A 24926-nucleotide genomic window follows, 5' to 3' on the forward strand; every position below is an offset into this window, starting at 1 on the left:
TAGCCAATTCCATTTTGTAGGGGTTTTTAACAAAGGGCAAGAAAACCCTCATACAATTCTTCAGAGAACAGGAGTACATTCACAGCAGAATGTTTATGGATATATATTATCTGAAATATATTTAAGAGGAAAATAGTTAAAACTCAGTTCTACAGAATTTATCACATGAATACAAAATTTTATATTTTGTTGATCCCCATACATTCTCCATTAATTCTGTCTCTGTGTCATTAAATATCTTGGCTATTTTCTTTTGTAGGGGTGCTACTATTGCTATATGTTAATAGCAGCAGTACCTGTAATTCCATCAGGGAATTAACACTGCATTATATTAAACCTGTCCAAACAAGAAGCTCAAAGCTGTTTGTGTTCCAGGGAATTCATATTTTAGAATGGGGTGTGGAAAGGAAAAAAAATTACAGTTATGCTGTCGGGCCCAGCTAGTTCCTCTAACCAGCTGAGGAAAAATGGCAAATACTTAACAATCCCCACACCCTAAATTAATATCCTAATGAATTGGTGTTTATTAAAAGCCTCTTGATACATTTCTTTCTTATTGAAAATTCCTACCAAATACAAGTGCTTTTGGATGTTTAAGGAAAGTCTTCAACATAGAATATTCTAAAAGGAAAGAGAAAGGAATTTTCATCTCTCTATCTCTGGGTTGAAAAAGTTTGAGAGAAGGAGGTGATTTGGTATTGTTCTGAGTCAGTTTGCTCTGGCCGAGGAAATGACGAGAAGGAAACTACTTCCCCATCTCAGGAACCATGTGGTGTTCCAAGATAAGGCAAGCACTTACTAATTCGAGTCCACAAGCAGGAAATGTGATACATCCATTTCCTTTCAGGCAAACAACACTGTTCCGTGGCAGCACAAAAGCTTTACTTCTAGTGCAAAATCTCAAACCTTCAGAAAACTATTGCTCCTCTGTGGACATACCATTCTATATTTGCTATTTGGATGTTATGGATAGAAACAGCACAAACCCTCCAAATGATAGCACATTGCCATCAAAATTTTGGGGTAAGGATTTTTTTCTAGAATATTGTTAAAGTACATATTGATATTTTTTGGTGATTGCCTTAAAAATACCTCTAGATACTTTCAAGCCTCATACTGGATGTAAAAATAATGAATAGATTTTGTATGTCTTGCAGTGAAAAGATTGTTTTTCAAACGTTTCTTCGACAAAGTTTTATCATGTCTTTAAACTAATCAAGACAGCAGGAGGTGCCAGGGCAGAATTGATTGTTTCATAAAGTTCATTACTGAAGTCAGTTGAAAAGGTGTCTATTGACTTCAGTATGTTTCAGATCAGGTTGACATTCTCAACCGCTTAATGGATGTACCTACACAGCAGACATGATCTGTTTCATCTTCTAATGAAAAAGAGATAACAAAAACTAAACATGTTGCAACCTTTGGAATAAAGCCTTATTCCTCCAAAACAAAAAGTTATTTGTAGTTTGTTGTGGTGCCTCACGATAGGGTTTTCCTTATTTTTTCCTCAATGTATATTTTGATTAGTATCTCTTACGACTGTTTTCTTTCATCCAAATCTGGGAATGGTTCATTAACTGAACTATATAGTGTGAGGTGGAAGCATATGTTATATCGACATTCATTCAAGGTAATTAGATTAATTGATTTGATCCTAAAGGATTCTCTGCATCTGCTCTGGAAAATCTTTCCCTCCAAAAAGCTCTATTGCTTGCTATGTTTGACATTAACATGTATTAGCAGTTAAGCATTAGAGTGAATCATATGATCTGGTTTTATCTATTATATTATTGCTATTGGCGATGATCCCTCCAAGAATCTGAACACTATTTAAAACCAAAAATAATATGCATTATCAAAATAGGACTTTGGTTGCATAGAAGTGCCTCAGGAAAAGATTGGGAAAAAAAGACAAGAGGATGGAAAGAGGTTCTTTTTTTTTTTTCTTAGCATAAGGAACAAGAATCTGCTGAATGCCATCTATGCTTCCTGCAGTGACACATGTATTTTCCTGCTGAGAGACCATGAGTAACCCACTTAATTTTTGTGTCTTGGGCTAAAGATTAGGGCAATGACACTTGACATCTTTGATAAATACTTACAGATTAACTGAAGAAAAATTACAGTTATTACTGTTTCAGAACCTCTTCTTGTCTAGAGGTTGTCTGCTGGACTCTGAAGAACAACAATCAATTTTATAAAGTGAAGACAGATGTAATTCTAAAATGGCTCTTTCAGAACAAAAATTTGCTGCATTTCACAACACCGAGCAGGACACAGAGGAGCTGTCTTATTGCTGAAAGGGCCAGCAGCTCCTTTCATTATCATTGCCCATCTGGCTTGCCAGGGACTGACATTGTACCCAGCCCTGATCACATCATGTTTGCTTTGACAGTAGATGAACCTCAGAGCTTGGATTTTTGTGAGGAGCTTGCATGATCCTTTGAAGGGAAGATGCCTCTTAGATTTTTCTTATTTTTCTGATAGATTTTAGAAGAGTGAATAGTGTTTTCTCTTCCTTTCCTGTAGGTATATGGTACATGGTAGACTAGGAAGGGTCACTGTATAGCCTCTGTCAGAGGACAATGGAGACAAAAGCTCACTGTGTGGAGACTTCACTTAATATTATAGAAGTGTATTTTCTGACATCCTGGAAATACATGAATTGAGTTAAAATAAAACTACACATAATAGATATAAATAAAATTTGGCTCTTTATTAAATGAGAATGCAGTACTTGAAACGTTGATTTTTTAGGACTTGGCTTACAGGCTATTTTCTAAGACACCCACCATGTAGTGCTGTGAGTGTTACTACCTTACCAAGATGCAGATATGTGACTTCTCAGCGTCTTCCATGGACTCAGCCGAAGCGTAAACTCCAACATGTGTGCAAAAGTTTGATGCGAGGGATTTGTAAGAAAAAATATCAGTGCTGTAAAAAAAGAAAAAGCACCTATTCATAATTACATTGAATTTCTTACACTTTTATAAATCATCTATTGTCCAACATCTAATTCCCTGTGCTGGAAAATAAACAGGCATCCTGTTTTCTAAAGCTGTCTAATTTCCAGTGGTATCTTCACACAATAGCATCTTAAAAGTGACTAAGAATTTCAGAACAATGAACAAACTAAACTGTCCTCTGCTTATTTATGTGTTACCACACATAAATCTTTTTACAATTGTTCCAGGCTAGTGGAAGTGTACGTGAATAAAGCTATGTAGATAAAACCGAGATATAAACACCTCTATATAAGTCATTTTGTGTGAGTTGTCTAAGTAGTATAGACCCTCTCTCTATACCCATGCAGAGACCTTAACAAATAATAATATTAAAAAATAATTAGTACATTTTTTTTTGCAAGCTCTGTATGCTATCAGTGACAGAGTGGAGAGCTGTAGATCTTGCAGGAATTAGCTGTAGATCTTGCAGGAATTCTTCTTTGAATTCATACATCACCATCATCAATCTTTAGTATTTTTGAAATGCTAAATTATGCAGCGAAGGAAAACAGAAGAAGCAAAAGAATAGTTTTCCTGGCCTATAATCAATTCTGCTTGGAAAAAAAATTAAAAAAGAATATTAAACTCCTTTTCTGGTTTAAATTCATGAGTTTTATGATAGAAGTCCTGGCCCTGTCAGCAAATATCCTCTGTGTAACATGTCATAAGCACAAAATCGGAATCCTGATTCTCATTTTGCTAGAGCTGTTCCCTACTACAGATGTTGTGTGAAATCTTTGTAGATATACATGCCTGTTTCAGATAAGTTGTCTGAGCTACTGCAAGGTTGCAGGAGTTCATTTCTTTCAGGTGTCAGCTTTTGTGAAGCTATTTAAGGAGAGTGCTGGTCACTCTCCTTTCAGTATGTACTTCCATAGTATGGTACTTTGGGAGATGTAAGAAGAGAAGCATTTAAAGCCAGTCTCTTCTGAACTTCATCACTGTTGATATCACATGGAACTGTAGACAGAGAGTCTGGATTATAATTTTTATTGCTAGTTTCAAAACAAGGTTTAACAATAACTGAGTGAGAAATTAAGATTTGATACCCATTCATCAAATAATAATCTCACTTTTTACTGTTTTAATATAGTCTTTATTGAGTTCTTCTTGATTTATAAGGTAACAGTAGGAGCAAAGATGTTTCCATTTAAACCAGGAGTGCATTTCTTGTAGTTCCTAAAAGCATTTTCAGTTGCACGCAAGTGAATACAGTAAATGTCTTCAAGACAATCCTGTTTCTTCAGTGCAAATAGTAATATAATTTTAGATCAAGAAATTCATATTAAATGGTAAATTTGATCAATATGAAAGCAGCAGAGAGAAAAAGTGTAAGCAGATTTTAATCAACACAAATTTAGATCCCCAGATAACATCTAAGGAGTCTTTCTGCTGTGCCTTTTGCAATCACATATGTCTGTCTCGTATTGGCCTCATTAGCCACCAGCGCGCTTGTAACAAATGTGGATAGAGCCTTCCTAAATCTTTGTTCACAAAGCCTAGCCATGAGATCCCCAGACTATCCTTCAGCCTAGTTTTACTCAAGTGCCTATTTAAAAATGCAATATTAGAATTTAATACCTTAAAAACATTGAGAACAATTTTTCTTTTCTTGAATCAGAATCCAGGGTGTTATTTGTTTGGTGTGCAGAAATAATGCCATATATCAGCTGCCTTCCAGCATTTTAAGATTGCAAACTGGTTGGCACATACTATAAGCATTATCATTTGAATTTATAAGCTACAAAGGCACCCATGTTTTTAAATATGTCAAATTTTGCCTTGTCCCTCCCTCAACACACTGGTTTTCTCCTCATTAAAATGTGTCTGTTTGTTTGAAAGAAGTCAGACTGCATAGTCTGCTGGAAATGATAGTCATTATGGATGAGCATATTCTAATGTCTGATGTCATGTTTAGCATGTTACTGGTGTAGCAATAATCATGGTTAAGGACTTTGTGTCATTGTCTATATGAACTGGAATAATACTTGTGAACGGCAGCACTGATTCAACCAGTAACACAGCTGTGAGAGACTGCAAAGCCCAACCTAGACAGCCATGGGACCAGATTTCTGGGATCCTTTGTGGGTGGTGGTCATGGAAGAGTAGAAGCACAAGCAACAGATCCAGTCTGGTTCTTTGCAAGTGACAAAAGTAGCATTTGTGCTGGCCTGTGTGGTGACCAGGTTAAGCATGTTGGCTTACACTCTGATGTCTGTGTCAGCACATTTCCATCATACCCACTGCATGGTCTGTCCTCATTCCCTTTGCTTCTGTTCATACACTTTGTACCCTTATTATTCAAACTTTAGCAGCAATAAATAAAGACTCTAGGAGCTGCCTCAGCTGTCCTGCTGGAAATGAGGACACAGAAAGACTACAATTTGGAGCCAGCTGTGGAGCGCTTGACAGCAGATGTGGCAGTGGTAGTTTCTACCAGGCCACTTCTCTTCGTAGAAGTTTGATGACTGGAAAAGACCAGTGTCTTCATACCTGAGTTCCCCAGAGGGCCTTTAACCTGGTAGACTTGGCATTGCTAATAGCTCAGAGGACTTCATTAAGCTGAAGGTGCAATTCCTTTGCTGGCAGAAAGGAGGAAGTGAAGGTGTGACATTAAACAGTTATAGTTGCTTTACACCACTGGAGATTTTTTCTGAGTAGAGAAAACCTTCAGGGTTGAAGTGGAAAAAAGAGAGAGGAAAACACAACAAAATTAGAGTTTTGGATTGAGGTGATCTATCAATCCCATGGATGTATTTTCTGAATTGCTATTTTTCTTCTCTTCCATTACATTTTCTCCCTTTTCAAATTTTCACTCTAGTGTGCGTTTACTTCCTGGTGTTTTAATTCATGACAATGAGACAAAAAAATAGAATAAGGTGATTGCAGACACTGCATCAACTGGACTTTTTACTTGCAGTTGGCCATTTTTTTGTCAATTCTCTGTTATCTGGAAAACCCCAGTGATTTTAAAAGTGAAATACTTGGCAGCATATCACACATCATGAGGAGCTTATAGCACAAGGAATAAATGTCTTTGCCTTTCTGCAGAGTCTTTAGGTTAGATCACTGACGCCTGCAAAAGTTTGGAAATGGGATGTGAACAAGTGAGCTTCTTGCTTTTGAAATTGTTCTGCTAGAGTCAGACAACTTCAGACTTTACAAGCTCCTGTTGTTGGAAGCAGCCCCAGTGGGAGAGCAGAGAGGGGGAAGAGTCAAAATTCTTTCTTCCGACCTCATAATGCAGTACTGTCCTGGTGTTTTAGAGAATAATTCCTTCCAGTCCTTATCCAAAATAATGGGACACTCCAAAATAATAGGTATTCTTCAGAAAACAGAGACCTAAAATGATGATAGAGCCTTTTAGAATGCAAATATGAGTATTGCCATAACAGAAAACACCACACTGTATTTTTTATGACTAACTAAGCAGTTCTCCATTCATACAGACTACTGGGGATAATTAGTGAATATTGCATTTCAGTGATAACTGACATTTCCAGTTTTTAATTTCTTTAACCTAATTGTCTTTTAGCATTTAGTTAAAACATTATACAAAGAACAGATAAAATTACCCAATAAAAATAAAAACTAAAGGAAGCCAAATTCATCAATATGTGGTGAACGAGAGGGAAAGGACCAGAATGGTCTAAGCAAATGTTATCAGAGGAAGGAATGATCCATATTGATTTGGTGAAGTCAAACATATCTGAAAGAATGTATCTGAGTTCTTTGGTCAGGAGCCTGTACTAAGACCTTTCCCATGTCACAGATAGCCATATATATATGTAAAATGCAGTCTTCACACTGAATCTGCAGCTCCCTATGGGGCATACACTGACAATATTTACAGCAACAACTTTCCTGATCACATTTCCCAGTGTGCTTTATCATGCAGTACCTTACAAGGCTGCTTAACAATTGAATTTCAGAGTCTGGCTTCTTTCTCATCAGGGACAGATCCACAGCTAAAGACTTACTTGCAACTCAGAGGTTTACCTCGTGGTCTATGATACTAAATGCCTCAAATCATTGAGCAGACATTGAGCAGTCCCCATCATAATGGAGTTCATAAGAGAGCCAATTGTGTGTGAACAAACCTTGCTTCCAACTCCTCACTTATCTTTTCCAAGTGACTACATGGCTCATACTTCCAAATTTGTTATTATAAATTTTCTAGATTCCTGCTAGTTCGTTACTGCTTACCTAATCTTCCATCTTCTGACTAATATTTTCTCCTTTACTCATTCACGCTGGAGCCTTTAAAAAAGGTAAAATTTGTATATCACCAGAGCTACCTTTCCGTACCCTTAAGACTTCTAATAAGAAAGAGCAGCTTGTCTTTCATTCCTATTTCACAGCCAGGTATATCTACTCATGGAAGAAAAAACCTTGTTTTGAAATGTTTATGATACAAATGCCCTCACTGATTTGTTCTAGTACCTGTCAGTGGCATGTGAACTTGGGAAACCCCATATAAAAGTAACCTAACATATAAAAAATATATAGGAAGGAGAGATGCATTTCCTAGTTTAGTCAGACAGCTCTCAGAATTCGCACCATGAAATGGCCAGGAAAAATGATTGAAAAATATAGCCTTGGAGTCTTTTCCCTTGGTCCTTAGACCAGAAGATATTGATCAAAGCAACTAATTAGAGCATTCTTCCTCTAAAATATGTGCAAAATGCTGTCTGTACTAGACAATTTGTGTGAATGGCGTGAGTGCATATTATATGGTATGGTGCAGAAAGAAGTAGAGAACTCCTAAGCCTCTTTGTGTCAGTCTGGTATGGACAGACTTGGGGCTGCAGATTTCCCCAATTCTGTCAAATAACGTATTTGCAAGCATACCTGGCTTAGTGGATGTGTAGCCATATTGACTACAGGCAGTGGCGAAATAAAGCCTCCTCACACTCTTGTAAGAAACCTGCTAACAATGTGCACAATTTTGTCAACTTCAGAATGTGTTCAGACTCCTGAGGCAGGGTTTCTAACATGGAGTAAAACACCTTGAGTTTTCCCAAATTCACTGAGAAACTAGAATTGTCTTATTTTCCCATGGTCAACTTGAACTTAGAGCCAGCTGGATTCCCTCAAAAATGTTTGTGGATATTAGCATACTAGAAGGCAGATTTTTAGCTGTGTTTCCAGAAGAGAAGGTAGACAGTTCCTCCGCATTTCAGGTCCCTATTTGAAAACCAGAGTGAACTTCCCTGTGCTGTTTCATAGGAATGTTCTCAAGAGAAAGATGATGAGGCAAAATGTGACATGCAATCAGATAGCAAGATATTTCTGGCTTTGCAAATGCTTCCTGTAAACACATCGAGTTTTTCAAATATCTCTGTCTGAGAAGCAGATGTACAACACAGATATAAACTATGATACATTTAAACAACACTGTGAGAGACAATGAGATCTTTATGGTGATGTTACATCCTTGAAATGTTTCCCTTCTTATTACCAGTGTAATAAGAATCTAGTGTACCTACACTAGATTCTAGTGTACCTACATGTTCTTTAAATCTAGTGTACCTACATGTTCTCCCTCTTGCTCCTCAGTGAAATATTACATAATAGTGAAACCGTATTTCCAGATTACTTAACAAAATACTTAACCTGAGTAACCTTGTTCATATGGATGACTAAAAATTGCAATGTATCTGCATGGTGAATTTTCAGGACTATGAAAATTCTGTACAGCTCAGCAGAGTTTTTAGGACAGGGGCCAGTTTTTTTTGTTACAAATACTACACATTGGGACCTTAGACCCTGAGAACACAGTACACAGGTAAAACCAAATAATGTCCACATCAGTAAAACTCAGCTTCACCTATATAAGAACTGAGACAGACTTTTTTTTCTTCACATATTAGAGAGGGCTGTAGGATTGTGCATCCTCACAGGCCCAGCAGCATCAGAGTAATTTTGCTGCATGGCTTCCAGAGTAATAGAGATTTCCTCTAACTAATGGCAATTGCTTTTTTTTCCACTTTAGGTGGAGACATAAAAAATGTCATATATAATATAAAAAACTATGTAACTTCTCAAGTGAACAAGTAGACAGAAGCTGATTTAAGTATTCCACATAATTTGGACAATGATCATGGTAGTCAGAAGACTGCTGAGGCAAGTGAGACCCACATATGCCACCTTTCCTCTGCCTGAACTTGTTAAGATCTCTGCAAGGAAGACATAACTGTCCTATCTATCAGGTCAAGGTCACTAAAAGATCTTCCACTTTCCACTTGCCTTGCACTGACTTGGGATGTGTCACAAGGCAGCAGCAGAACAGCCTGGGCCAGTGACTCAAACAGGACACAGCTGTCATACAAGTAGTGGTAATCAAGAGAGCAATGGCAACAAGGGTGTAGGTTTAACTGAAGGAAAATAAAAGATAGCATGTGATGGTGAGGCATTAGTAATGACAGCAAATGTGTTTGAACATCAGCCCTTCAGTGGGACTGATCTTCCCCCTCTCAGCTTCAGAAGAATCAGAACCATGTTTCTGTTCCCCCTCAGCTGTGTTTGAGAAGAGCTGATTTGTATGCAGCTCTTCAGCTGGACTTCTTATGCACGTCACAGTACTGTTTACTGAAGCTGTTTGCTGGAGCTGTTTGCTGTGTCCCTGTGCTTGATTACCTTCTGGTATCGCTACAGAGAGCCCGAAGCAGTCAGGCAAGAGATGCTCACTGCACATTCTAGTGCTACTTATGCTGGTACCAAACTATTGTAGGAAGCCAGCACTTCCTCAGTGGTCCATCAAGGACAGGAGTCAAGGTCATGTGTCAAATCCAAACATACTCTGCCCATGCTAATTTCTTCAGGAGACAGAATGGTGCCTTAGCCTTACACCGTGTTTTATTTTTCAGCTAGATTTTGCAGATACCATTTTGTATCAACTACTAGACTACCATTATTTAGTATAAATCCTACATAAAAGTTTATCAGATAAATCATATACTGTCTTCTGAAGGGCCAGAATTATCAAAATATCCCAAATTTAATATGACTATGCTTATTTTTCTATCAGTTAAGTAAAAGATTTGATGAGCACATTAAAGTTTTCACTTCCATTACTGAAGCAGAGAGGATTATGTCAATAGTCAGACCCTACATTTAGGAAGTTAATATGTAAATAGATTCCAAGATCTTATTGCAGGCCTGTCAGAGAGATAAAAGTGATATTAATGATGAACTTTTTTTCATTGCCTTTATTCTGGCAAGCCAAAAGAAAAGAATATTACTGTGGTTGGATGAAAGCAACAAACTATGTCATGAAGAGATCAGTCTTATTTTTCCACTCTGCCTATCAGAGCATGATTTCTTCCTTGTATATAAGTTATTCTTTTAAAGTGAGTCTCTCATCCTCAGGTTGTGTTTTGTTGCATCCTAATTAATGCTTTCCCACTTTCCCCACCCCCCCCATACAACCATTGATTGTCAAATACTTTACCATCTTTTGCAGGAAGGACACAAATCTGAGTTAGTACAAGGAAGAGGCAAAGTTTCTTCAGAGTATTATTTAAATATTAATCAACCATACAGCATACACACATTTTAACAATTACTACTACTGTAGTGACTGATTATATGGTTCTGCTTGTTGTCACATGAGCTACCAGAAGCATCGTTCTTTATCTACCAAATACAGAAATCTGGTCCTTAGGAAACAAAATATATTTCTTCTTCCAAGCACCACACCAGTGAATGTGTTGGCATGTGAAAGTGTCACATAGTAAAAGCATCTTTGTGCTGTGCTTTGTCCCCAAGACCAGCGCCCTGTAGCTGCAGGCTCAACTGCTGGAGCCTAACAGCGTTCATATTCACATCTGCTAATCTCAGCATATTGTGGGTGCAATGGTTCTGACTTAGTTCTTCTTGTAGACCTTGTTGAAGGAGACTGCTACATATTTATACACAATGTCCCATTTTACCATTGTAATTTGTTTATCCAGAAGTTAAATGAGTTTGTAATATTTGTTAAAATCTTAGTGAGCCAAATGAGTGTCTGGGAGTGGTACCATCTCCCTTATACAGAAGATGGAATGAGATGTCCAAAATCAAAAAAGAAGAGCACGAAGTCAAATCAAGACTCAAGACTGAACATTTTTTATTAGTAAGATTATCTTCATTTCATAACCCTATCCTTTTTCCTGGGGAAAAAAAATTAAAAAGAAAATCAGAAGAAAATACTATCAATAACAGTTATTACAGACAATGTAATTTTCCCCTGCTTTTCAAGGTAGAATCTTCACTTCCTATAGAAGCTTTAACCACATTTACTTATTCATATTTTGAAACCTATTGTATTGTACTCAAGTTTACACCAAGCAGTCCTAAATAAAATAATTTATTCCCTTCTACTTGAAGAGTTAGAAAAGAGACTAATGTGAACTTGATTTTCATATGTTGAAATTTGGACAATAGTAATTTAAGATTTATCTGTTAAATTACCCCAACCAAAAGTCCATCAACAATACAAAAATATACAACATTGTAATAAAATAACATCTAGGAAATTTTCAGTAAAATAAATGGGAGAGAAAAAAATAGTCAGTTCAGTGTAATGCGTAAACTCCTCTGGGCTCTAACAAATGTTTGCTGAGGAAAACAGCCATGGCAATTTCTGCTTTTCACCAGAGGGCTCTGCCTTGTCTCTCTGGCATCTTATATGCATAGGACAATTAATTGTTTTAGACATTTGAATTCACAATCCAGCATCTTAACACACACGTTTGACGTTTGACCATTTAACTGACATCTGTTAATTTTAAACCTTTCACTTTTAAAAAACTGTGTTATATTGATACCATCTCTCTGTCATCCAGGGTAATGGAAGAATGAATCAACCAAGCAGACATGTGGCTTCTGTGGAAAGTGCATGACTTATGCAGGCAGAGTATAAATAAAGAAGGAAGCCATCGATGGCTCTGTTACTTGAGAATTGTAGGAATCTCTGGGCAAGCAGAACCTGGCCCAGCCTGGTGCAAATATAGCCTCTCTGACAACACTGGCTCATGTGGGAAAAGCATCAATAGCCCACTTCATACTGAGTCTCCAGCCTGGATCATCTGTCCTGTGTCAACAAGAGTTGACTAATACCCCAGATCAGTGATTATTTCACTTAGAAATTATGCCAGCATTTATCAGCTCATGGTTGCACAGATTCTTATGACTACTACTTAATTGGGTCTCCTAACCCACACCAAAATAGATATTAATAGACATATTTGGTACAAGAGAAATCTCCTGAACATCAAACTGATTGATCGTCACCCAGGAAGTACTGGGACAATGAAAGATAAATTTCTGAACTTTAGGTAACTAATTGAATAGTACAGTACTACCACATATGAGCATACTTCTGTATTCTCAAAATACTCACTACTATACCCATTCCCAGAGGAAGACAAATATAACAGGAGATTTTTTTGCATTACTAGATGTAGCTCAGATATTACTGCAGTGACAAAAACACAGATCACTCTTCCTACTCCTTGAATACTTGTTTATGGGATACTTTAGAACAGTTTTCAGCAAAGTTCACAAACAACTTTCCATTCTTCAACTTCTTACAGCTTTTTAAATTTCCACCTGAAGATGTGTCTGGGTCAGGCACAGACAACAGAATTACTGTGGAGGGACTGAGGATGATTTCAATATATTCCTACCCCACAGTCTTCCCGGTAACCTCAAATTCTTGTGCTTTTTTCTAACTCTGGATGACTCCTGTTTTCTCAAATGTATCATATGTACTTTGGTATTTCTTCCTTAATTTTAGGAATTTTAGGAAATCCTGCTTAATTTTAAGATTTCACTCCAGTCACTCATGCTCTGTTCATACATGAAATTATTTATTCTCAGGTGTAAAATATTTTTATCAATAAAGTAATAACTATAATGTCATATTGCACTGTGGTAAACTGTGATTTAGTGTTTGATTTACGTTCATGCAGAGGCCATATAGCTTAGTTCTGGGTTTGTGAGGTAGGTAAGAATGCCTTGCCAGAGGATATTTTGCTGCACTTGGGGAAAAAATCAGAATTCTTTTACTACCCTTGTAATGCATTAGGATTCATAATGAAACAATATGGTAACAGAGTTTCTTTCTCTGTCTGCCTCAAGAAATCTTTGCTTTTTGCCATATAGTTTTGCCAAAGGTATTAAATTAAACATGCTGACATGTCTATCTTAGATTTTTCCTTCTGGTTGTTACAATTACTCCTTATTTATCATTCCAGTAAAAACCAACTGCCAGTAATATCAAGGAAACATCATTAACTCTGAGTTGATTTTTGGGATATTGAGATGGTATATTCCATTCTTCTGGCTTTTTATCACAATGAATTATGGTATTAGTAAACAAAGCAAATGTACTCTGCTGCAGGGAGATCATTCTGGACATTGCTGTGGATGGCAGAAAATATGACTTTAAAAACAGACTTAGCCTCGTGCCTTCATGAGCACAGAAAGCCACAAACTATTACTTTCTGCCACTTTGCAGAAACCCTCAAAACTACAGGCTTTACTTCTCTAAGCTTCTGAACACTTTTTCTGTGCCTCAGTCTACCTTACTTTCAAAACCTCAGCAAAATGCTAGTCTTAAGTGTTTATAGCAATCCACTTCAGAATTTTTCTTATTTTTGAGGCGCTATGAACGTCTCTGCAATCTTACATTGGGATGTTTTTTGCTGGCTTTTTCTGACACCCTATTTTACTAGAATGAAGGTGGTTTCTACATTGTTTAAATTTCCAGCATCAATTTCCAGCAGAGGGCAATCTTGTTCCTAGGTAGGTTGCTTGTTCGTGACATTAACCCTCTGATTAACAGCCGGCCCCTCCGCATTTAAAACATACAGTTAATCCAAAAGCGTGGACTGCATTTTTTTTTTAACTTGTCATTTAATTAATAATCTTTCAAATTTTTCAGATTTGAAGCCTATTAGCTTACCCAATCAATAAAAGTATTAGAAACTGCACGAAACGACGTTAGTATGGACCTTGAGCTGTCATCTGCTCTACCTTCTTTTTTCAAGACAGGATTGACTATATTTCAACTCTTGACTGATGTTGCTTTTTGAAATCTTTTATGGGGGTAGATGCACTACATACCTGGACTATCTATTCTAGTTCTTACCCATCCTTATATATAAAAACTTATTTTTTTTAATTTCCTTTGCTCTGTTTTAAACCCAGTATTTATTTTATTATCTGCTTTGGACACAAAACCCAACAGTTTAAGTATTAGCTGAAGTGGGAGAATTGCTCTCTGTTGCTGCAGAAAAGAATCTTGCAGTAGCACGGGCTGAATAAAACATCTCTTTAGCAAGCTGTGTCTGAATGCAGAGCTCTGATATTTCTGGCAGCACAACTGTCTCACTTATTTTGTTTATTAGTTCTCATGTCCTGCACAGTCTGCTTTTCTTTCAGCTATTTTTCCCCAACAGATTCTGTTTTCCAGATGCCCCCATCCCCACTGGTTCATTTTCTGGACATCACAACTTCCTGAACCACCTTGTGCCGTAGCCTGTCACTCTAAGTTGTCTCTCAAAAGTCATGTGTGAAGTTTCTTGAACTTTTGTCATGACTAACATCACAGCTGGTTGATATTATGCAGCAACTGATTCACCCACCAAACTGAATCATTGACTGCCTACAAATGATTAATGAAAGGCTGTTTTTCTAACACAATTAGTGACAATTGGGAAGATAGTAATGTCAACGCTTTTCATATAGTAAGAAATTGCTTTTTGAACTCAGCATGACAACATCAGTTGGCTACTCATACTAGCCCCAACTTTAAACCATTTTTTTGGAGTTCATAGAAATGGCATAAAATTTCAAGTAGTTCAAATCACTTCAAACCTTCTGTGGAGGGGAAAGTGGTGTCTCTTTTGGGTAGGGTATATTTCCTTTCCAAACTTGCTGCCTGGGATGCATGAGGAGCAATAGCAGCAGCCTGTAAAGCTTAGAGATGTGCATTTACTATTTTTGGGGAATACATGCAGTGCAGGTAGCTCGGTGCGCAGTTGCAGATCGAGCTGGATGTTGAGCTCTGGGGGGCAGGAGCCTGAGCCCAAGGCGAGAGGCCGTGAAATGCCGACTCTTTGCATAACAAAGAACCTGGGCCCATGTGGCCCAGCCAGGTGACAGGACACCCAGAGGCACAGCAGGAGCCGACGACCCCCAGACTTTCCTACCCTGAGACTGTAAGGGTATAAAAGCCTAGGGGTTCCTTTGTTTAGGGTCCCTCCTTGGAGACACACAGCTCGAGCTGTTATTTTGTTATTTTATTATTTAGTTATTGTGCCATGATTAAATTATTTTAAGGATCTAGATGTCTGAGACTCTTCTATGGGAAAGCAGGTGTCGAACCGGTAAGGAAATTGTGTGGGTGGGGTGTGTAGCTGCAAAGGGGCCTCGGTCCCAGCTCAGGTGGTACGAGTGTGACTGCCAGAATGGCTGCATGGTCAGACAGGGAAGTTTCCTTAGCACTATAGCTGTTAGGAAGAGTTTGTTGAAACTTTGATGGACCCTGGCTGCTCCTATCTTATTTTGCACAAAACAGACTGTGTTATTAACATCCCCTGATGTCTTACCTGAACCTCACTTGAAACCTGAGACACTGAGATTCCTGTAGTGTCTGAACCATTATTACTATCAGGTTAGTAGATTTGTCATTGTAAATGCAGTTCATGCTTTAATACACTAGCTGGTGCTCTATGCTAAGTTGTGCAGTGTTCAGGTATGAATTTCCATACTTGTTTGTATGGGTTTTATACCTGCTTTTGTCACTGAGCTTTCATGTTTGGAAAAATTCATTTTGGGAAAAAGCAGCTGAGATGATTTTTTCATGTTTGAGATGAAACCCTCTACTAGTTGTCAAGTTGTAAGAAGGAAAGAAATAAAATGGAAATAAATTTACGATCCTAAAATTTTGATTGAAAATATAAAAATTGCTCTTTTCCACTATATATAATGGTGATATGTTCTGATACTTCACATTGTTAACACAGATGAAATCAGTGAGCTTATATGTTCTACATAGAAGCTTGCTGGAGTCTCCATGGAATAAAGTTTTCATGTCAGATACACAATGTCTTGTTCTAGTTTTGGGCTGGTGGAAAAAAAGAAAAGTAGGAAAATTACTCTCAGATGTTCAAGTAAATGAACAGAACCTTGCCATAATATAATATGACTAAAACATCTCTATAGCAAGCTGTGTTAGAATGCTTAACAATGCCATTCTTGACTGACAAGCTACCTTACCACTTCTAATAATTTTAAAATAAAACTACTGTGGTTTTAGGGATGCCACTCCCCAGTTTAATGTCCCACGTCTCCCTGAGACTCTCCCAAATCAGATGCTGCTTGCTTGCTCCCCCTCCTTTTCTTTCTCCTTCCTACTCCAGGGATGGAGCTGAGAATTGGAGGCACAAAAACAAAAGAATTATGGGTTGAGATAAGAACAATTTACTGGAAACAGCAATGAGATAAGAGAACGAAGAGTAACAGTGAGAGTCCCTTCCTTCCACTACACCTGCTCCCCAGCAATTTATTAATGGTATAGAATAACAACCTAGACATAACCACGTGGCTCCAGGCTCCACCCCCTCACAGCTACTGCAGAAAAATTAGCTCTGTTCTGAATGAAACCAGGACAACTAGTTAATTATTTTCTTTGAATAAAACAATAACAACAAAAACTTGCATCTCCAAAATATAAAGAAGACTGCAATATTTGAAAGTCAGGTGCTAGAAATCAAATCAGATGTGTAGGTATCATATCACCCTATGGGTGTTTTCTGACATCTTGTGCTTAGCAATAGCATGAGCAGAATGGATGCTTGGAAAGCTGACTGGTTCTTTATTAGCTTTATTAGCTAATATTGGCAAAATTGCTGTTCAAATTTGTCATATGTGCACAGCCTGACAAAAAATGCTTTTCCATTTCCCTTTCCTTTGCATTCGGTACTTTGTCCTCTGTTCCTCTGCCCCATCCTGGTTGTTTCTCTGAGATGCTCTCATTGAAGCTGCTACTTACATGGTTTTGAAAGGTAGTACTATCCCTTCATATACTTGGCCAGCTGTAAAGTTTTCAAATGTATATATTTGTAAGCATGGAAGAAGGAAGACCCTATGCCCACCTTAACTTTACACCTTGGGAAACTTATCATAAAGGGATAGGAAACAGGCAAGTCAAAAGGATTTCCTGAGTTCAAGGAATAAAATGCTATTCCAGTTCATTGTAGCCAGAGCTGAGGGCAAGAGGAGATTCCTTAGGAAAATGAATCCCCAGTGCAAATGTATTTTGAAATCAAAGCGGTGGCTTGCTATCTGATGTGGTTCATACACCTGAAAGGAAAATGAAACTTTCACAGAAGTAAGAGATTGACGTAGTATGTCTGCAAGCAACCTGAAACCCTACATGATAGAAGCAAGATACTCCATCACAGAAAACAAATAAAGATTTTGGGTATTTCAGGAACTGAAAGTCTAGGTAGGGACTGTGTTGCTGTATTTTGGTGAGGTATACCCCAAAGTGAGGAATAATATAACATAACCCACTTCTGAGACTTAAAGATTAGTATGGGCCCTCTTCAGCTGGTCTTGCTTCAGATGTCCAGGCTAGATGGGAAGAACTTGCTTCATGCCAAGTGCTGGGAAAAACATCTTATCAGCCAGTCTATGATCTTTACTAATAACATGTCTAAATTCCTCCTGTGTGGGTTCTATAGAGTATTAAACACTTGCTAGAGGTTATTAATTCGATAGCATACAAGCTATCACTTCAAACATATAATTCATGGAAAGTTATGAAATCTTTAAAGAAAGCTGCAACAACCAAGGAAAAGCTTTGTACAAACCTGTAGCACTGCATTTGTTTAGCGCTGCATGCAAAAATGAGAGAGGAGGGAACAGAGAGTCTTTAGAAGGAATTGCCTAATATGGATAGATATTGGGCTGACAAACTTGCTGACTTGATGTTCTGGGGGTAACATTCAGATATTATTGGTGTTACTGTGGGTTCTGAATTTCAACTTTTTTTGCAGTCACATTAGGAGCACTGTAGACAGAAAGGTAAGGTAGCTAAGGTATCCAGTTTCTTTCTTTCCTTATCCTTTCATTTCTGGCTTTGTACCCAAATTTGATAAAAGCCTTTGTCCTTCACCTGAGCTGATGTTAGAGGTGAGAGTGGAGAATTGACTGAGGTAGAGTACCAAATCTTTTCAGTTATGACATAATCAAATAAAGCAGGCAGTGTGAGTAGCCTGAGAAACATACAGATCAAAACATATTTAGAGGACTAGCACCCGGGTAGTTTTGGTATTGACAGCATCCCTACCTTATCCCCAAATCTTTTTTTTTATTCTTTTCCTTAAAAGCAGAGCACAGAATGACATGCAGAGCTCCCAAGAAACTGTAAGATATTAATGGCCTCTTGGGGGACACTATGTGTCAGTATCATGCTGACTCTCCTGAAAGGCTGTTTCTGCTCCAGCCCTGCCCAGATTAAGAAAGAGAAAAACAACTCAGGGCTCCCGTCAAAATCCCAGGTGCAGCAAGTCCCACTCTGCATTTGATCTTTTTCTCTGTTTGATAGTATTTTCTCCAATGTACCTCAGGGCTGTGATTGCTGGACATTTTAAAGAGTAAATCAATGGGCACAGATTTACAACTCTTCAATGCAAGTTTTTAGAACTGAACTACATTTCAGTAAAATTCATCCTCTACAGGGAGTGAGCAAAGAGCAAGTTTGGCCTATTAGTGTGACCCATGGTTCCAATTGAAGTCAGTGAGATTTTGGAAAGAGAAAAAAATTAAATGTCTGTAACCATTGGGTCTAGTGATATTTCTATAATAAGAGTCAAAAGGATTAAATGTAGGTCCAAATGGAAAAGCAAGCATTTGGTGTCCTATATGGCAACCACAATAGTCAGTGTAAACTCAGCTGAGTTTCACGAGGAAATAATTTTATCCTCTATTGTGACATTCATATATAGAGATAGAAAAATAAAAGAACTAGAGAAGTAAAAGAAAATGAAGCCATTATCCAAAGGGATAATTGTCTGTTCTGTACCTTCAGCACAGGAGAACAGCACGTGGGCAGGACTGAAGAGCTGCACTCAATACATTTGTCAATTCCCTCATCTGCTTTTAACAGTGTGAAACTCTGGTTTGATTGTGCAGGTGGTGAAAATTATGGCTAGAGGGATGCAGGGACAAATCCTCACCATGGTGCATGGCAACCCCAGAGCCAGGTACACTTTTGTGTCTTGCTGTGCTTCCGCTTATGCTTGAGGCTGCTGAGCCCTGCGGAGATCCCCTTCACCAGCTGAGAGTCCAAAGAGTTGCAGGGATATCGGTGGCAGCACAGAGACCTGTGTCTGGGGGATTCCTTGGCAGCCTTGAATATAATAACCTAACTAGCATTCGAGCTGAAGTGCAAAAGAAATCAGCACAAGAAAGGATTAGTTCTTGCTCCACTTTCCCATAGCCACACAGGGGGAGCAGTAGGGGTGCTCAGACTGCAGCTCTAGTGCATGGGAAACACTGTCTTCAGGAATCCTGGGATTTATTCAGCTAGAGGTCACCAAGTCCTGGCTCTCCCTTCTCACCTTTGGGAATATGAGTAGGAACTTGCAGTAACAGAATGTATTAAATCCATTAAAATGTCATAATAAGCTATTCCTGACCAAAAGGGGCACAGTAAGTCCTGCTGTGTCTCTTAAGACATTTTATAAAGGGCAGAATCACACTGAGTTTGGGAGAGGAAGGCTACTCATGGTGATGGAGCTCTGATCTGCAGCCAAGAGTTGCACTGCAGGAGGCTGCCTGTGGGTTCTTGCAAAAAGCAGACGGGGCAATGACCCTTTGCCTTTAGTGTACCCAGTAAAGAGTTTCATAGTTATAAAATTGAGGGCTTAAAGCAAAATTGTATTTTTGGATCAAGTCTTATCCATGTCTGAATGAAAGCACAACAAAGTGTTCCTGAGAGGGAGAAGTTCTCTGCAACAATATCCAATGCATTATCCTTGCCAGTATTTATTTGAAAAGGATAACAGTTATAAGCCTATCTGAAAGAAGAGTTTACAAGCAAGGAACAGTAGGATTGTATAGCCTTCCAAGTATGAATCACATCACTAGCAATTTTTCACTGAAGGAAGAAAAGTAGGAAGGTAGATAAGGAAGATGGTAATGACTACTTCTTAAAGTACAGTTAACCAATAATCATTCACATCTCCCCTGTTATGAGCAAAGGAAATATTTCTTTCCCTGCTCCTGCAGTGACATGCCCTAAGTTTAAGGCTAACTTAAACAAAGGAATATGTTCCCAGGTGCCAGTACTGGGGTGCCTCTGTCTGCAAGTCAGTCCTGCTGGCCCTGCCCAGCACCTGTCCTCCTCTCTGCAGTGTGCTGACTGCTCTTCATAGACATCCCTCAGGCCACTAACTCTCTTCACCTCTTCGGCATCTGCTTTGGCCATGTCCCACAACTCAGATTCACTGTCATTATTTTCAGTATTGGGAATGACTATTTGCACATTACTATAAATTCAGGGGAAATTTTAACAGCTGCTACCTTGCAAGAAAATTCTGAACCTAGTCTCATCTTGCCTTGTTTGGGCTCTAATGCCTGCATTCCAGTCCTGGAGTTACTACCTTCTCTTATGGTGATCAACCAGGCACAGTGTCATCTGGCCTGTGCTTGGATGTGCTGAAGGAGTTACGCACCTTTCTCTATCCAATGAATATATTTTCCTTTTTAGCAGAAGTGCTTCACAAACATGATAGTACAGCATGGACAGAACAAACATGTTTCAAGTTGTCCCATGAATCATTTTTTGCTTATTCCATCTTTGCTCCACCAGTTGTCAACACAGTGTTCCTTCTTGTTTGAGATCCAAGCCCTTCTTGAATTTTAAGGGGATCTATAAAGGTTTTGCATTCATTCTAGGCCTTATCCAGGATTACAAATATATATCTGAACTTTTTAGACTAGCAATAAAACTGGTGTTCAGTTGCAAACTAAGTGAAGTTTTCTGAAGTAACTGTTGTCTTCTTAGAAAAATACAAGGAAAAATCATCCTGGGATGGTTTTCCATCCTGGGAAACCACATGGGAGAGAAAAAAATCCTAGCCATGGGGGTTTTATTGTTGCTGTTGTTGTTGTTTTTGTTTTCAGATCCCTTAATCCTTGAAAACATTTCTAAAAGAGCTAGAAATTTACTTTTCTGAATGGCAGATTAATACATCTTTAAATTGGGCATTGCAGGTAGGAAATATTCAAGAGACTTAGTATTACAAATGGTTATCTCTGACCATAATAATTTAGGATATAATCATTTACATTAATTATTATGAGGATTTAAACTATTCGTTACTCAGCAGTAAAAGACTAGGAAGTGTTCTCATTTTCTAATAAATACAGGGCTTACTCCACTAAGAACATGGCAGAAGGCACATCACTGTTTTAATAGGTGAATTTGTGAACATGTATACATAGAACATAAACATCTATAAACAGAAGGATAAGTCTGCATAAATCCACACCTCCTATTGCCCATAGGAGCAAATACTTGGCAGTTTTATAACACACTTTGGAGCTGGTGGGTGGCTGATTCTGGGAAAGGCTAAAGACTTTCCTTTCCTTGGTACAGAAACTGATATTAAATGTAGTGTTATTTTATGGGTGTTTTTGAATTATGCAAATGAAACAAGCAAGCAGACAAACCAAAAACCACACACACAGAACCCCACAAAACACCAAAATACTGTATAGTAAGAGCACTCTGAACTGCTGTGTTTGTGTTGTGAGGTTCATGCATTACACACAGAGGTCTAAGGGCTTGTTCATCTTTTAAGCAGGCTGTCATTTTCGATTCATTTTCTTGCAGGAATATCCTTCAGAGTTTATGAAGTAACTTTGATGTTCATTTTTGCTGTATTTCAGATGAGATAGTAATAGCCTTCACAGTGTCCATGGTGATTGGACTGGTGATTGGAGGGATCATCTGGGCATTGTTCACTTGCTTGTCCCGTCGCAGAGCTAGTGCCCACATTTCCCAGGGGAGCCCCTCAGCTTTCAGCCGTCGGTCCAGACCCTCCTCCCATGGCCACACTACCGGCAGGACTGGATTTTACCGCAATAGCAGCTGTGAACGTCGGAGCAACCTGAGCCTGGCCAGCCTCACCTTCCAGCGGCAAGCCTCCTTGGAGCAGGCCAACTCTTTCCCCAGGAAGTCAAGCTTTCGTGCGTCCACCTTCCACCCTTTTCTGCAGTGTCCTCCTCTCCCTGTGGAGACGAACAGTCAGCTGATCACCCTCACTCCCACAAATACCACCACAACACTTGTAGGAAGCACCACAAACAGCTTAAGTCGACCTGAATTCCACTGGTCTAACAACAGCCTCCGCATCTGCCACTCCACACAAACCCCACCTCCTGCCTATGAAACCATCATAAAAGCTTTCCCAGAATCCTGAGCTACGTCCTTGTTGCAAACACACCCGTGCATTTTAGGAGGAACCTCAACTATCTCAAGAATTTTTTGTGCATGATGAAGATCTCTGAGAAGTCTCCAGCTGCAGTTGCAGATGGGACGGACCTGTCAAGAGGGGGGTAGCAGTGATTTCTTGGAGCACAACATCCCACTGTCTGAGAGACCACTTGTCTTTGCACTGCTGGCTTTAATTTACTGCTCTGCTGTACGCTTGCATATTTATAGTGTTGTATCATCTTTAATTGCAGCCATTGTCTCTTTATTTTAGAGGGGAAAATGCTGCTGCATAAAAGCTAGATCATTTCTTGAAGAAACAGATAATGTTAGGTATTACTGATGCACAGTATATCAGTGCAAATTTCACTATTCCTTTTTTTTTTAAGAAGTTCTAGTTTCATGTTTTCCCAAGGATGTTACATTTTCAGAGAACACCGCCCATTACCCACCTTCTTCCTATAACCCCAGAAAAGCTTCTGTCTGAGGAACCTTAGATCCTGACTGTGATTATAGGCATCCTGTTCTGATGATTCTAAGTGAGCTGAAAAGACTCCATGTTAGAGCTGCTTCTGTAAAATTCCCCACACTGTGGGAAAAATTAGTGAAGTATATGAAGCTTCACATAGAAAGAAGTTTTGAACAACATATTAAATGCATGATAACAAAGAATTTTCTGCCTGCAGCCAGCAGAACAGGTAGTCCCATTTTAATACCCAATGAGGCTGTATGGGCAGAACTGCTCATGTTTCATTTTTCTAGTTCTGGTTATCCAGATAAGTGGCATGAATGACAACTATTTTTTAATTAAGTTTCCTGACTTGCTATGGGATTACTCATTTCCTTATTTCAAATTGTTTTTCTCAAATTGTACCAATGTTTAATTGTTTCTGACAAATTATTCACTGAAATCTCGTCTTTCACTAAAGCAAGATTTCAGACATCTGTGGTTGAATACTGGGATTATATAATGAATTGGAATATGAAGATAAAGATGAGGTATTTAGTTGAGGGTTGCATATATTCTTGACTTTTATATGTGTATCATGTCAAGCTAACCCCTGGCTTAGTAGAGACTAATTGCATTGATGTGACAGAACATTCAGGATTTGAAAATAGCACAGAAAAATGGGACCTGAAGTAGGTCTTATTGTATCAGTTTCCTGTTAAATATTTCATGTTCAAATAAAGAGTAAAGAATTTCCGCAAGTAGAGGAACAGTCCTACTTGTCACTTACAGATAAGCCAGTTGTTTCTAAAAGGCCTGGGCAACTACCATCCACAGGACTTCTGATTCTGAGGGGGCTTTTGTAGAAAGAACAAGTTCTCATCTGTCTTCTGGGAGGGACAAAGATTCATCAGCTTTTAAGAATGGGCAAAATGCATTAAATCTTACTTTTCAGGCTTTTGGAGACTGGCAGTGTGTATCCCTTTGCTGAGCTCAGCATCCCTAAGGAAGCACTGGAATCAATTTCTGAAACGCAGTATTCCAGCCCAATATCAAATCATTTGCAAATAATGCTAGAAACATTGAGCTTACAAGCAATATTTACCATAAAAAATATTCCTCATTGTAAAGGCTAATTATTTTGCATGTATTTACTGACTAGCTTTCATTGTTTTATTTTTAGTGTGCAACATTTTCCCTTCTGGAGAGATATATGTCATTGCTAGAGGAAGAATCATTTACAGAGTTTACAGAGCATTTCACTGCAGACACTGTGGGTTCTAGCACACCAAGTGATCAGACTGTAAAACTGCATTTGGCTGATGAGAGGCTACAGACTTAAAATAATAGTCATCTAGAGAAAAAAGATTGTGTTACTTCATTCTTTTTTTTTTTCATTTAGAGGTTTTCTGAGTCTGGTGAACTTCATTGCATGCACAAGTGTGTTCATCGTGTCCTTGCTACAGAATAGGTGATGCTGCCTATTCTGACCTGCCTATGAAAAGTAGAATTCCAGCCTGCTTCCTTTGCTTATTGGGTTTGATGGACTATGGAAGATACAACTTGGCCTACCAGGTGTGTACCCGGTGTGTACCCAGCTGGCCAAAACTGCTTGTTCCTTGAGAGTGAAATAATTTTAGATGAGTAAATTCTTACTTCTGAATTGTAAGTGCACATTTCATGACAGTAGAACTTTCCACAGTATAGTATTACTCGTATTACACTGTATTTAGTAAACAATGTAGAAAGGGAAGCTTAAATGTACTGTATTTCTTTTCCTCCTGAAATCTGTACCCAATATCAAAGCATTTTTGTGCTCCCTGAATTAGGGAGTTTAAAAACACAGATTCTTTGGTGCATAATCAGTCTGATTGTCAGATGCCTAAAACTTGTTTTCACAACATCTGAAATGAATGTTTTACAAGCATTCTGGAAGCTCCAGAATGTGAAATAAAGTTAGATGCTATAACCTCAA

General features: G+C 38.4%; 1 protein-coding gene across 1 annotated transcript; it reads left to right on the plus strand.

Moving 5' to 3' along the window:
- Nucleotides 1–752: 752 nt before the first annotated feature.
- On the plus strand, nucleotides 753–24926 carry MYCT1 (MYC target 1). Its single transcript, XM_064649178.1, has 2 exons — nucleotides 753–1023; nucleotides 21960–24926. The coding sequence occupies exons 1-2, from the start codon at nucleotides 768–770 to the stop codon at nucleotides 22490–22492; spliced, it is 789 nt and encodes a 262-aa protein (XP_064505248.1). The 5' UTR covers nucleotides 753–767; the 3' UTR covers nucleotides 22493–24926.

The sequence above is a fragment of the Pseudopipra pipra genome, chromosome 3 (assembly GCF_036250125.1).
Source record: "Pseudopipra pipra isolate bDixPip1 chromosome 3, bDixPip1.hap1, whole genome shotgun sequence".
NCBI lineage: Eukaryota > Metazoa > Chordata > Aves > Passeriformes > Pipridae > Pseudopipra > Pseudopipra pipra.

Coding starts and splice junctions, on each gene's coding strand:
- MYCT1 (XM_064649178.1), top strand. CDS start 768: ATGTGGTGTTCCAAGATAAGGCAAGCACTTACTAATTCGAGTCCACAA. Junction 1,024..21,959: donor ATTGCCATCAAAATTTTGGG/GTAAGGATTTTT, acceptor GCTGTATTTCAG/ATGAGATAGTAATAGCCTTC.